General features: G+C 34.8%; 2 protein-coding genes and 1 pseudogene across 3 annotated transcripts; 1 reads left to right on the top strand and 2 right to left on the bottom strand.

Moving 5' to 3' along the window:
* Positions 1 to 2,027: 2,027 nt before the first annotated feature.
* Positions 2,028 to 4,721, bottom strand: LOC111304160 (pollen receptor-like kinase 3). Its single transcript, XM_022900680.2, has 2 exons — positions 3,271 to 4,721; positions 2,028 to 3,056 (listed from the first exon to the last, which is right to left on the bottom strand). Exons 1-2 carry the CDS (start codon positions 4,577 to 4,579, stop codon positions 2,491 to 2,493), a joined length of 1,875 nt encoding a protein of 624 aa, XP_022756415.1. The 5' UTR covers positions 4,580 to 4,721; the 3' UTR covers positions 2,028 to 2,490.
* A 529-nt stretch (positions 4,722 to 5,250) lies between these two features.
* LOC111304159 (photosystem I chlorophyll a/b-binding protein 6, chloroplastic-like) lies at positions 5,251 to 7,307 on the bottom strand (annotated as a pseudogene). The gene is made up of 5 exons (XR_016326889.1): positions 7,154 to 7,307; positions 6,882 to 7,043; positions 6,539 to 6,576; positions 5,555 to 6,116; positions 5,251 to 5,437 (listed from the first exon to the last, which is right to left on the bottom strand). The product of XR_016326889.1 is annotated as a photosystem I chlorophyll a/b-binding protein 6, chloroplastic-like (transcript).
* Positions 7,308 to 8,685: 1,378 nt separating this feature from the next.
* LOC111303045 (putative polygalacturonase) lies at positions 8,686 to 14,360 on the top strand. Its single transcript, XM_022899045.2, has 5 exons — positions 8,686 to 9,407; positions 9,985 to 10,105; positions 11,238 to 11,486; positions 12,234 to 12,387; positions 13,624 to 14,360. The coding sequence occupies exons 1-5, from the start codon at positions 8,970 to 8,972 to the stop codon at positions 14,147 to 14,149; spliced, it is 1,488 nt and encodes a 495-aa protein (XP_022754780.1). The 5' UTR covers positions 8,686 to 8,969; the 3' UTR covers positions 14,150 to 14,360.
* The last annotated feature ends 515 nt before the right edge of the window (positions 14,361 to 14,875 follow it).

Here is a 14,875-nt window from a genome sequence, read left to right as displayed (position 1 = left end):
AATGCCCATTATAAGCATGAAAACTAGCTGTTATAGTGATTTTGAGAAGACCTGATCGATCCCTTCCTTAAGGAGTTTGATTGATTCAAATTTTAGAATTTTAAATGCACAACCTGATCGATCCTTTTATATGGGGGATCAATCCGATCAAAGTGGTGATCGATCCTCTACATAGGGTGATCGATCGTTTCTTCAACCTGGAGTAAAAAGATGTATTTTAGGTGAAAAATCAATCAATCCATTCCTTGAGAGGATCAATCTTGTCAAAGCAGAATGGTTGTTTTCTGTTTTGTACTCTACTCACTAATTTAATCATATCTTAAGTTATACAAATCCAAATCAAAAACTGTTTGAATATTTAAAAACTAAACTTGAAGGGCTTTCTATCCATATAAAATTCATTGTGTACAAATTATAGTAAATTTTTAAAATTATCCTTTGTGCAGTTTTTAGACAAACTATAAAGTATCTAGTAAAAATTCAAAATATTTTCTTAAAAAATTTGGATTTTGATTTTGTTTAATCCATTAGAAAATAAACTCAAAGAGCTTTACAACTATATAAAATTCAAATATTAAAGCTTTGTGAATTAATACAGAAAAATAAAACAAATTTAATGTTGTAAAACTTTATTCTTGTAAAATAACTTTATTAAGTTAATCTATTTTTCAAAACCAATATTATTAAAATTGTATTAAGTTCAAAATGAATAAGTTCACTTTAAAAATAACAATTGAACTTTCATTTAAGCTCAAATAAACAATTTATAAAAATAAATTTGGTTTGAAAAATATGAAAACAAAGAAAGGTTTGTTTACACTATAAAAAACATATTATTTATTTAGTACCAAAATATAAAACTTAAGAACATGTATTAAATAAATCTTTTTCAAAATCTTAATCAAATTTATTTAGCTTAATGTTTTATTATTTCAAAATAAGGATAAATTCAATGCTAACATATTGATTTATCTAAAACTAGCCTTGAAACTATAAGGAGGGCACACTCTCTTAACCCCATCACTATTGTACAAATAGAGTGGTTGCTATGGGTTTGCAATATTGAGGAGGAAATAATCTCTTTTGCAGGTTTCTTAAAACCCCCCACAATGATCTTTTTGAAAAATAATATATTGAATTATTAAAAGTAAAGATTACTTGAAATTTAAGTTTTGTTTTTTATGACATTTTTTTTATTTCTTATTATAATGAAGGTGATGTATCCTATGTTACCTCATACCTGTTGTTTCAACAATTGTGCCTTTTACTTCTTAAGACCAAGATATGAAAAATGCTTAATTAAATATATTCCAATACTGTAGGGAACTTAGGATTGGGATAGTTCCATGTGACCTTATCGATTATAGTTTCTTTGGTGGCAAGGAAGCTGTGGAAATTGTGCCTGCAAATAGCGCTTTGGTATGAAAACTCATGTATTTATGGCTTTAAACTGAATCCAATTTTGCTTAGAAACCAGCCTAATAAAAACATCTCCTTCATCAAAATTTTCACCACCTCTTCCCCTTTTTCTTCCTCTATTCTTTATTTGAGCTAAGGTTTGGTCTTTTCTATTATTTATTTTATTAGTAGCTATTGATATCATAATTGTAACTTCTTTTACCAAAAATATATTCACTCTATAATAAATGAATAAAATTTTACTTTTTTTCAAATTAAATTTTAATCATTTACAGAATAAAATATTTTATTACTACACAAAAATAACATAAAATTTTGAAAATAATCTCCAAATTATTATAACTTTTTTTATAAAAAATAATATTTTTTTAAAAAATTTAAAATTAGATAAAATATCCAATGAAAAATTATTGTAAAAATAAAATAAAATAAAAAAGCACATTTTTTAGAAATTTTGTAACATTAAAATGCACACCTAATATTTTCTATTTAGTTTTATGTTAACTTTCTATTGCCAATTACTTTAACAAACCTTTCTACTTGATAATCCTAACTTTATATTAAATTATTTTAAATTTTAATTTAATTAAATATTAATAAAATAAAATACTAAAAATTAATTTAACATACCAGGGAAGCCGGAGCCCAACACTAGTACACCACAATTACATGATTACTCTGAGTTCAAATTGTGCCTATGCCAAAAAAGGAAAAATTGAAAAAAAAAATCATGACTAAGATTACATCCTAATCATTTTTATGAGAACTTCTTCACTTTTTAACATAACTTGTCCTAATTAACTTTTAACAAGATGAAAATTCACTTTGCTTTCAGGAAAAACAAAACAATAAACGAAAAAGAAAAATTGCTATGCACAAGCGTTCATTTTTTGGTAGTATGAAGATGCCAAGGACAAATATTATTCTTTCTATTCCTCTGATTGATCTTCGATTTCCACTCTGTGGTCTTTGATCGTGAACGTCGAAGGGTGGATCTTGACCTTTGCTGGCAACCTCTACTATCTTTTCATGTCTCGACTCAGTGACAACAAACAGGGCCTGCCTAAAGATTTAATTTACCTCTTGTATCCTATTAATGGCTTCTTTCATGTCTAATCGTTGATCAGGATTACTTTCAGTGCAAGCAGCTCCAATTTGGAGGAGTTGCCGCATCTGATTGACTGAACCTGTATCGTTTGCTATCTCAGGATCAATCAATTCTTCCACTTGATTCTCGGATATTGATGTTTGTACCCATTGCACGATATCAATCCCACCCTTGCCATTGCTTAGATATTGAGAAGGAAATTTCCCTGTCATGATTTCCAGAATGACAAGTCCGAGACAATAAACGTCTGATTTGGGAGAGACTTGTTGGTGCTGAAGATATTCTGGAGATTTATAAGCAAACAATCCTTGGGCAGCATTGCTGGCGTTTATCAGTGGTTGGAAGGCATAGTCACTTAGTAATGGATCATAATTTTCAGTTAAAAGAACATTGCTGGATTTGAGATTTCCATGGGGGACCTCGTATGTTGCAAACTCTGTATGAATGAAACTGAGTCCATGCGCAATTCCCTGGATGATCTTCAAACGGGTCGGCCAATTCAGATCAGCATGAATGATTCCTCGATCACCTGAACAACCATGTTTCTCTAATTAGAAATTAATGGGAAAAAAAAAAGAGAAAAAAAAACAAACCTTTAACCTAATCATATGATCTAATTATAATTTCATTGCCTAGAAGTAATATCTAACCATTAATTTAAGAATTTTAATTGGCTACAAAGAGTCAGAGGCATATGCATAGGTATCTAAATGAAAGTTAACCAAAGATGATGATAGTCATACCATGCAAGACGTATAACAAGCTGCCCTTAGGCATGTATTCAGAAACAATAAGCTTCTCCTCTCTCCTAAAATGGTAGGCCAATGGCGTCAAAATATTGGGGTGCCTTAGTTTCCCAAACCGCCTCATTTCAACGTCAAACCCATCTTTTCCCAATTTATTCAACTCCCTCATTCTCTTTACCACCACGGCTAATCCATTTGCCATCACAGCCTTGTATGCAGAGCCCAACCCGCCATTTCCAAGCACCTCCGCGGCTGCCTTCATTAAATCTTGCAACCCGAAGGCGCCTTTGTCATCATTCACCATGACCAATTCAAGCATCCCATTCTTGTTGGCCTGTTGCGATGACCCTCTCTTCGAGTCAGAACTACTCCTGCGGCTCGACTCTGCAGGCTTTCGGCGTGTCGACTCAGGTACCTGGACTTGTAGCACCTCCTCTCTTAGAGGTTCCCTACTTAGAATGCTGAAATCATCGTCCCTCCTCCGCCTTGCGGAAATAATGGAGGCTATCACGAAAAACAGTAAAACAACTAGGGTTGTGATGGCAATGGCTACCTTGGCATTGGAATCGGATCCTTGGTTTTCGCCTGACGGATTTGAAGCTTCTGATTGGTTAACTTTATCGCAATCTATCTCCAGTGGTTTCCCACAAAGTCCTACGTTTCCTTCGAATATAGAGGCTTTGAACTTGGAGAAACTTTCTGGGATTTCTCCTTTCAGATTGTTATGCGTTAGATTAAGGGATGTAACTACATTTGGATATTTCAATGATGGGATTGTTCCTGAAAATTGATTGCCCTCTAGATGGATTTCTACAAGATGGGGTAGTTGCATTAAGGAGTCAGGAATGTTTCCTGTGAATTTGTTTTCATTTAGCCAAACTTTCTTCAGAGATCCCATCGATGTAAAATAATTATTTGGTATTTCACCGCTAAACTGATTGTTGGATAAGTATACAGCCCTTAAAGTGCCAAGTTTATTGAATTCGGGGATTGGACCTGTGAAAGAGTTCCTTACTAAGCTGATGGTTCTCAAGCCACGAAGTTGAAGCAAAGCTTGAACGTCGACTGAGCCTGAAAGACGTAGGCCTGTCAAATGGAGGCCAATAATGGTTTCACCAGAACACATGACACCAACCCACTTTTTGAGGCAAGGTGAGGACCCTGGAATCCAACTATTCAAATCACCTTGCGTAAAAGATTTCTTGAGCGTAATGAGAATATCTTCATCTGATAGAGAGAAACAAAGGGTGGGAAGAGTAAGGAAGATGAGAATGGATATGAAAGGGAGGAAGCGAACAGCAGCCATTACTGACCGGAAATGGTAAAGCTCCGGATAGAAACGAGCCGCTGCTCGGAGAGATCGTGTGGCTCTCTGAGTTTTTGTTTGGGCTGTTCTGTTTCCTTTTGCTTAATTCGGGGTTGACAAGGAAGTGGTGTGCCATGCTGGTAAGAGTATGTGGCTTTGAGAGGAGGAATTGAATGATGCGGATGGCAAGGTTCCATTAGATTCTAAGAATAGAATTGGAATAGAGGTTTGAGAGAGGCGAGAGTTTATGGGATTGAAAGGGAGAAAGAGAGACGTCAACTTCTTTTGACCTTGTCATCGTCAATGCGTGCCTTTGCCATTAATGGGATGACACCATCAAAGAATTAACTTCAATCTCGGACAGGGAAGAAACTCTATGTTGAGTAACGCTATACAATCTAAAACATTGGTATCACAAACAAACATCTCTTCCTGAAAATTCATAAACGAGTATGAATAATAAACCAATATCAAATGGAAAATTGTAGATTAAAAGTGTTGATCTTAGTTAAAGGGCTTTTGCTAAAATAGCAGATTTTGTAAGCTCATATAAATTGTTTTTAGCTGTCTGCCCATTAAACTGTAACTTCACTGATTTGGTCAAAGCAACAATAAGGCAAAACCATGAAAGCCACTGTAGTTTTCTGAAAAATAAAAAGGCATAGTAATGATTAGAGTCAAAAGAATCAAGTCCTTGCATTTTTCTTTGGTTCCTGCTGTGTACAATTGGTATGCAGATGATAAAACAGAGTACAGTTTACAGAAACGATATTGGTCATGGCTGTACCAAGGTTTTGGATCACGTCCCTCCGCTATTAGTTATCGATTCTCAAGTGAACATCAATGTGTTGTAAAAGCCTGCAGACACAAACATTGAATGTCATATATCAATCTTACTCCTTTTGGCAGCTTTACTTTAGTCGCTATAAGCTCAACGATATTGAATGAGTAAAAACTCATTGTAAAAAAAATTACCCCAGTTGAATAAGTTAATTTGATTTCAAACAAGAGGTAGAGCAGTACAGAGAAAATGTTGCAGTGACCAGGTCGGCAATATGAGCCATCAAGTTCTCAATTGGACCTTCGCCGGTATAGATAGCTTGGAACCAGAAGCCAACAAATGCTAGCATAGCAAGACGCCCGTTTTTTTATCTCTTTAGTCCTCAACAACATCACTGGCTCTGGGGACCCACTTCCCCACATCAGGGGGTCAAACCATAAGCCACCAGGGTAACCAACATCCGGTGTTGGGTTCTTCTTGTTAGGAAGTTTCAGTTGAATGTCTACGCTCCCTGGCTTAATTATGTCAGCCCACCTTCTGCCTTCAACCCAACCCATCAATGCCATTTGCACCACAAACAAGGTTGTGGGTCTGCAAAGTATCCTCGAGCACCAGCATCATACCATGAGAAGTTCTCGATTAAACCCAGCCTTTCAAGCAATTCTGGTATGAGTATTCCTGCCACAGCCAGCATTACCCACCTGGCATGCATTAGCTCAGCTTGTGCAAACCATCTTAGTGATTCTGGATCAGATCCTGAAAATAATTTATCTTGGAGATAAGCACTTGTTAACTATGAGAGTCGGTGCCAAGCATCTCAGATAATAAAAGTTCTCAACACCGTTTCATTTGTAGACAGACCACTGATGATCGTCTATTTGTCTTGCTCCAGAAGAGAAAAATGAAGGTTTATATTATAAGTTGGTATCAGAGACTAGGCAGAATTAAGCTGAAGGCATCCAGTTTTTCTTCAGAAATCAGAATTAACTTCCTCCGGACTTTAGGTTGAAGTTAAATTCTTCATACATCAATAAAATAGGGAAAAATATATCTGCCAAAATGGGTCGTAACCTCAAAATTTCACAGGACTGTTAAACTTTTACCAATGATAAAGCAAAAAATGCAAGTTTTATGAATAATTATGATGTCTTACTCAATTGTGCAAAATAAAGGCATACCTAATCCAAGTGGGTCGAAGCCAAAATCTCCGGGAAGGCTACATCAAAAAATAAAGAAATTTTATAATATCATGATGCTCCTATTTCAACACAAAAATTGGAAATTAATGCACATAGTACTTTGATCAGAAAACTATTTTCAGGATATTGTTTATGGCTGCAACAGTGCGACCTAAGTTCTGCTCCTTTGAAATTAAAAATAAGACTAAAAGGAATCGTTAGACAATAACAGACGGTTCTTGTACGTTTAAGCATTAGAATGCATGTACAAATAAAGAAGATTTTTATGCACAAGGAAATGATAGACACAAATAACAAATTAAGAAGGAGAGATAGATTTTACCTGCCATCAAGCCACTCTGGAGGTGTGCTACCAGGAAACCATACGGGTCTATCAGGAGGAAGTGGCTCACAAACACTCGACACTCCTTTTGTTGCTTTTAGATGAGTTCTTCCTGCTAAGAATGTTGTAATTTTTCCTGGAAGTGATTTTTGAGCTTTATCCCTGTGTATTGACAAAACCACTTGGAATCAGAAAAAAAAATGCATTTCAAAAAATAAGAACCATAAATGTTCATAATTTACAAAGCAATAGAATATGTAAATCTCAATAACCTGATTGGAAAGCTTGACAATGCAGTCGAAGCAATAGCTAAGGCCATAGATGACACAATCACAAATGTCCAATGGAGTCGGCAAAGCTTTGCTTACAGGGACGACTCCTTATCCGCTTGGAAAATATGGGAAACACTGAAGTAGTCATGATAGATTGTCTGAGGTGGAATAAAAGGAAAACCAGGCAACCAATGACAGCTTTACGTGTGTAAAACATAGGAAGTCTGAAACTTAGTTCTGGTTAGTGGTTTGGGTAAGGATAATGTGGCCTACAACATCCCGGCCCAAGTAGAAGATTGGTCCGAACTCTGAAGCCTCAACCATCTGACACCGGCATATGCACATCAACTTCCAAGTTCCATTTGACAAAAGTCGAGAACCGACAATTTCCTATTACCAAGAGAGTTTGGTACAAGGATGTCAACAGAATAGATATTTGTTATTGTTGAAGGATTCTTACTTAAATTTGTTTAATATTTATAATATATAAATTTATTTAAATATTATTTAAGTTTAATATTATTATCTAAATTCAAATTTATTTAAATAAGTTTTATTTGATTAAATATCCATTAAAATTTCTATTTATTTAGATTTTTTATCAAAATATAAAATAAATAAAAATTTAATTTAAAATTAAAATTCATTCTTAATAAATAATAAATAAAAATTATTTATAAAGATTCAAAATCTTTCAAAAATATTAAAATATTATATATTTTATATATATAAATGAATAATAAATTCAAGTATGAATTTGGATACTATTATCATTTATTAAAAATTGAATAAATTATTAGATATTCTAAAATATTATTCATATTTTATATTTTTTATCAAAATTTATTAATTATTTATTTATTTATAATTATTCAAATTTAATATAAATTAATTAAATAATAATAATTATTACCACGGAATCCAATCTTGACAAAACAGAAAATTCTTGATTCAAGTGCAAAATGTTAGTAATTGCAATATCATAAAGCCTTATTCCGTTTGTTCGTGTTCTACCATATGATATCATTAGCTTTGAAGAGTACATCTCACCGAATGTTTAAAAAAATTCCCTTCATTCACTGGACAGACTGAAACTCTTCAACCATTCACCTACTAAATGATATACTTTGCTTCTCGTTGCCGTGAAAGAGACCTCAGATTTCAATTCTTTCATGTCAAATGAAAATTACATTGTGCAGTTCACCATTTTTTTTTTCCCTTCTTTCATTCAATAAAAAGAAAATTAACTTTGAATAGATGCACATGCAAAGATGTAACTCAAATCACAAAAGCTTCAAAGGCCAATTAAAAAAAAAAAAACCCCTCAAATCATAAAATATCTTTAAATGGATATGATAATTTAAAATATAATATTATAATTTAAGATAAATAAAAATATAAAAATAATATAATTCAAAATTTTTAAAAAATATAAATTAATTTAATAAAATAAAAAAATTTATATTTTATAATTTCGTATTAATATAAATTATAATACATAAATAATTTTTTACGGAATAACACGAATTTTCAAGTTTATACTTAAGAATATCGACGTGCCCAAACGAGACAACCTACACACGCTGTCTCACCTTCTCCGTTGCAGTCTCACTTGAAACGTACTCATTCCATTTACAAACAACAAATCCACCAGCTACTGATCATTAACATCTCACCCAAAGCAAAAAAAAATACACCCTTTTGCCCTTTGCACTCTTCTTATACGAAAAGATCCTTCTTTTCCATGTTCCAAACCCAACTGCCGAAGACCGTTTCTTGAACCAAATTACTCCAAACCCCAAACCAAAATCCCGAAATGGTGGAGACATTGCCGGTTGGGCGGTTTCAATTACAACAACAAAGGCTGGAACTTAAGAGATGGGTTCCGGCATTCCTTTCTTCACATAAAACTCTCTTTACTGTCCTCTGGATCGCGGCTTTCGGTTCGGTTTTTTTATGGCAACGGAATATTGTTGGTGCTGGGTTCCCAATATTCGGCAAAGCTGGGCCGGGTCGGCCTATCCCCAAGATGCGGCCTTTGGCGTTTAATTTGACTGATTTTGGTGGGGTAGGGGATGGGGTCACGGTAAATACGGCAGCTTTTGAGAGGGCTGTCTTGGCGATCTCGAAGCATGGGAAGAGAGGTGGTGCGCAGCTCAATGTACCGCCTGGGAAGTGGCTTACGGCTCCGTTTAATCTTACTAGTCATATGACTTTGTTTCTAGCTGAGGATGCTGAGATTCTTGGAATCGAGGTTGGTGTTTTCAGTTTCTTTTATTTTCAACTAAATATCATGTAAAATGATGTGTTTTTCTCAAATCCATCTTCTTGTTGAATTCATGAGCTTATAAGTATGTTTAAAATTGGCAGTGAAACTGAATGTCAATTTTGGTTTATTAAATAAACAAGCTAAGTCAAGCAAGCTTTTTTTCTTCACAAGATTGAGTTTTTCACACTAATCATTTAACATATGTAGTTGTTATAGGTTGTGATTCTGTGAATGGTAATGAACGGGGGCTTATAATTAGTGTGAACATGTATTATGATCATATAGTTAGGGGAAATCATAATCGTTTTCGAGGTCTTTATCTGAACCTTGAGACTTCAGAGTACGATATTGCCACCCAATTTCTAAGTTCCACGGCGTGCAAGTATATTGGTGTTGGTTTAAGTTTTTGCCATTAGCTAATTTCTTATCGTTGAAGTTAGTTATTCAGCTGTTATGATTAAGACTTTGAGTTTTCGTGGCTTCATCTTGTGGTTGTTGTATAACAATTAGAATGTCCACTGCTGATGTTGGATGTGCTCTCTTTTTTTATGGTATTACATAGGATGAGAAGCAATGGCCATTAATGCCTCCATTGCCCTCATACGGGTATGGAAGAGAGCATCATGGACCTCGGTATGGGAGTTTAATCCACGGCCAAAACCTCAAAGATGTTGTTATAACTGGTTAGTTTATTCTCTCTGTCTGTGTAAGCAGTAATTTCAGCTTTTAAGTCATTTCCTTGTATTTTCTTCTTAAGTCATTTGACTTAAATGGTGGCTGAGGCTCACGAGACTAACCCTTTTCTATTGTTAAATATGACCTCTTTTAACTCAAGCATTCTATGATTATAAACTGTATCAAATTAGTCTTGACGTTGTCTTTGGTAAAAGAATTACAGGGAGATTATTGTAGAATCTCTTTTACTGGAATCACATTTCGTAAATTTGAAGCCATGATTTAACTTTTAAGCGATATGATTCGATCATTGTATAAAAGTAGTTTTTATGGTTCCAAGAACCTTAATCGGTTAATCCATAATGCCCAATCTTCTACCCTTGGACTACCCATTGAATTTCAAATTAAGCCATTAATGCAGCTGAGAAACTACAAATAAAGTTGGTGGCTAACGGGACATTTCAAGATGTTATTATTACCAATAAGCTATCATACCACAGAATCAGCCATTAATCACTTAAAAGGGTTCATCAAAGTTAAGATGCAAGTTATACTTTAAGCATATCCATTGTGAATGAGGCAATTTGGCTATTCTAAGTCATGGGACATGGTACATCTAAACTATTATTTTTGGCAGGTTGATGTCTAAGCCTGTTTTCTGTATCCCTTATCAAAGTTTAGTCTAGTATATTATGCAAAAAATTTGCACAAAATAGTTGCTAATTGATTTTTTTTCCCTTTTTTCTTGTGGGTAAAAAGGGGGAGAGAAACGGCCTTTTTTAAGGTTTTGGATGAATAAATATTACCAGCTTGCTCTCTTTTGCTTCTCTTCTAATGAGGATGGACTGCTAATAAATTGATATTCACTCTATCATTTCCTGCATCTGATATAAACTGGCATACCACTCTCCAAATCAATGAAACAATCAACCAATCACATTTACTATGGCAATCTTATTGGCTGCTAGCAATACATGATGTAGATTTGATTGGTTCAACTTTTGACACTGAACTCTTAGACGTTGGGTAAGTCTCTTGTGTATCTGTGATTCTGATAAATGAACACTGGGACCTTTGTTCTGCCTAAATCACTCATTGCTCGCTGAGTCTGATTTTATCCTTGTTTTTACAAATCAACAGGGTATAATGGTACCATAAATGGACAAGGTCAATCATGGTGGAAGAAATATCGCCAAAAGCTACTAAACCACACCAGGGGCCCACTTGTGGAGATAATGTGGTCTAGTGACATTGTGATCTCTAATATAACCTTACGTGATTCTCCCTTTTGGACTTTTCATCCATATGACTGCAAGAATGTAACAGTGAGGAATGTTACTATCTTGGCTCCCATATTTGAAGCCCCAAATACTGATGGAATTGATCCTGGTGAGTAGGCACTAAATGTAAAACTTATACTTTTTTATGTGTGAGCATTTATGGTAGCTAATGCTCTAGACAGAATTCTCATTCATACTACGAATAGTTTTTTAGAATGTTCATTCTTCATTTAAATAGGAGAAAGAGATGGGTAGAGAGTTTTCTCTTTCCCCCTTTTGGGGAGAAAGTGACTCTCTCTCTCTCTCTCTCTCTCTCTCTCTCTCTCTCCATACACACACACACACACACACATAAATCAGTGATGCAAAATCCTAGTAATGGTCTGTACCTTCCTTTTGATATCACTAATTTCATGAACAAGCTTGGTCGATAACTTGTAGAAGGAATTCAAGGCTTTAAGGAGTAATTGAAGCTGGATTGGTGAAGACTTTATTTTATGTTATAGATGGTTCAATTTATGGTTTTCTGGAAGAGTACAGAAGCAGGAAGCTGAGATTTTAGACATAGAATTTATGAATGTGGTATTCTGAACTGAATCCTCCGAAATGTGTGGGCAAATTGCAACACATTTGCTTTCACTGTTTTGTCTTTTGCCTTCTCATCCCTTTCCTTTCCAACACATACAAGAAAATTCACATTGCATATGCATCTTTGTAATTAGTGAACATCATATTACACTGGCGAGCTCAAAGTACAACTATGTACACCGAGTTCAGCTTGTTGATTTGCTGTGAGGGAGAAAAGATTAATTCTTTCTGAATGTGACTAATTGCAAATCATATATGTCGTAAACAGATTCGTGTGAGGATGTGGTAATCGAGGATTGCTACATATCTGTTGGGGATGATGCAATTGCAATAAAGAGTGGCTGGGATCAGTATGGGATAGCTTATGGACGACCTTCAAAAAACATTATCATTCGAAACCTCATTGTCCGCTCTATGGTCAGGTGAATTTTCTTGAATTAGTTTTCCTCCAGCTTCATGAACATTCTATTCATGAACTATGCAACAATGCTGGTGTATCAAATAGCTTGCATGCATAACATATTTTGCAAACTTTTTAGCAAATACATTCTCTGGAAAATCATTGAAGTTTGTAGATTTTTCTATTCATGTTTCCTTCTACTTCTGTTGCACACTGGAGTTTTGAATGTTTAGCTATGCATTCCAACTTTACTGATGTCCCCAGTGGAGCAGCTTTCCATTTTGAGTCATCCCGAGTCTGAAATGGCTTAAATCTTGCATTTTAATCTAACTCACAAAAGAAGCTATTTAAATTTTTTGATACTACATCCAAACCGTCCTCTGCTTTCTGCCCGTTCTCAAGTAGTTGGTAAAAGAAGGTCAAATTTGTGCACTGTGATTTAAAGTCAACAGCAATATGCCATATTAGTTCCTTTTTGTTTCAAACAACTACGATAGAAACAAATAATGTCTCCCTGTGATTCCTTGTTTTTTCCTAAGCCACCTATAAGTCAATAACTATATGCTCTGGGCTATCAACTGTTAACCGCATCTAAAATTAGTAGGATTGATACACAGACTCTTGTCAGAATTTTATGTTGTAAATAATTTTTTACTTGAAAAAAATAGCAACTTTTTAAAGAACTTATGTTAAACCAATTGATATCTGTTGTTTAGCATTAAAATTTTGCAACATATTTAATACACGGGAGGAATAATGAAGCCTATACAGACGATCCCTAACATTATTGAAAAGAAACGGTAATTATTGCAATCCTGAAGATGTATTTAAATATTATTTTTATGCCTTTGGCCCTTTTGGATACAACACTTTTTTCCCATTTCAGGTTCAAGAACTGTTACTGTGGGGGAAGTGGTTCTCTCTTAATCTTCTCTCTTCCAACCTTTTGTTTTTGGTCAACCCTCTCTCTTCCAGCTTGTTTCCCTCAATAGGCAGCTGGGACATGTAATCTGCTCTTGCATCTTGCTCAAGGAAGGCACCACTTAAGTCATAGTATCAGCCTTTATTGCCATCGGAGGGTGGCAAATGGTTGGACATATTTCATAGCAAGACATAAATTTTAAATCTGTTGCTGAATCACCATCTATGTACTTTGTCTACTTTTTATCTGCCCCTACCTGTCATTCGCATTTAGTTATCGTAAATCTTCACTCTTCAGATACTAACCAAACTTGGCCTTGGCTGAACTATGCAACAGTGCTGGCGTATCCATTGGCAGTGAGATGTCTGGTGGGGTATCTAATGTCACTGTGGAGAACATCCTTGTCTGGAGTTCTCGGCGTGCAGTTCGAATCAAAACTGCTGCTGGAAGAGGTGGATATGTTAAACATATAACCTACCGAAATCTGACATTTGATAATGCCCGAGTTGGAATTGTTATCAAGACAGACTACAATGAGCACCCTGATGATGATTTTGACCGAAAGGCCCTTCCAATACTTGAGGACATAAGCTTCACTGGGGTACATGGTCAAGGAGTTCGTGTTCCTGTTCGTATGCATGGTAGTGAAGATATTCCTGTCAGAAACGTGACATTTAGGGATATGTCTGTGGGGATAACATATAAGAAGAAGCATATATTCCAGTGTGCCTTTGTTGAAGGCCGCGTAATAGGGACCATCTTCCCTGCTCCTTGTGAGAACCTTGATAGATATGATGAAGAAGAAAGACTCGTGACGCGCTCTGCATCGCAGAATGTAACAGATATAGACTATGACTTATAAGAAGATGGAGGTTCACCCTTCACAGTCTGCCTGTACGAGGTAATTTTGCAAAACAAGGTTGTAGCAGAGGGGCATGTTTATTTCCTTTCATACCCTTTTTGGTTCCCTTTTTATAACTTGTTTGATTCACGGAGTCTTGTACAGAAAATTTAAAGTAGTTTATACTTTTTCATCAGCTTACTTAAATTCAAATTCATAGTATGCTTTTTACCTTACATTTTTTGAAACGGAAAGGCTATCGAATCCAGAAAATCACGGCAAGTTGAACGGTTACATAGTAACATACTGGACCACTGGCTTTATGGTTCTGGCAGGCTAGTAGTTTCGATTGAATTTTTTTTTTTTTTTTTCAAGTTTTAAATGCTATAGTAGTCCATTCACGGTCCACGGACAAAAACAGGTGATGTAAAAGTTTTAGTTCGGTAAGAGCCGGTGGAAAACCGAAATAACATAAAATTGTTGTCTCATTGAATAATTAATTTATAAATTCAAAGCGGAGTGTACTTTAATCATCAAAACAAAATTTCGCCTCTTGTCTAGAAATCCTCGTTGATGACCACGTTATCCTTTAAGAAAAATATTTTTTATGTTGTCTTACATGACTAAATGCTTTTAAAAATAAATAAAATAGGGAGTATATAAAATAGGATTATTTTTCTTTATTCTTCTTTAATTCAATTTGGAAGTTGTCATATTTTGATAAGCAATAATAAACTTTTTTTTTTT

Source organism: Durio zibethinus, chromosome 13 (assembly GCF_047325235.1).
Source record: "Durio zibethinus cultivar Kanyao isolate XHJ-2024 chromosome 13, ASM4732523v1, whole genome shotgun sequence".
In the NCBI taxonomy this organism is placed as follows: domain Eukaryota; kingdom Viridiplantae; phylum Streptophyta; class Magnoliopsida; order Malvales; family Malvaceae; genus Durio; species Durio zibethinus.
The sequence above is the reverse complement of the archived record's forward strand: the minus strand, read 5'-3'. Positions and strand labels throughout refer to the sequence as shown.

What these genes read in the sequence shown, in the direction of transcription:
- LOC111304160 (XM_022900680.2), bottom strand. Translation starts at nt 4,579, where the DNA reads ATGGCTGCTGTTCGCTTCCTCCCTTTCATATCCATTCTCATCTTCCTT. An exon ending in CTTGTTATACGTCTTGCATG is followed by an intron (nt 3,057 to 3,270) that starts GTATGACTATCA and finishes ATGGTTGTTCAG; the next exon opens with GTGATCGAGGAATCATTCAT.
- LOC111303045 (XM_022899045.2), top strand. Translation starts at nt 8,970, where the DNA reads ATGGTGGAGACATTGCCGGTTGGGCGGTTTCAATTACAACAACAAAGG. An exon ending in CTGAGATTCTTGGAATCGAG is followed by an intron (nt 9,408 to 9,984) that starts GTTGGTGTTTTC and finishes GGTATTACATAG; the next exon opens with GATGAGAAGCAATGGCCATT. An exon ending in TACTGATGGAATTGATCCTG is followed by an intron (nt 11,487 to 12,233) that starts GTGAGTAGGCAC and finishes TGTCGTAAACAG; the next exon opens with ATTCGTGTGAGGATGTGGTA.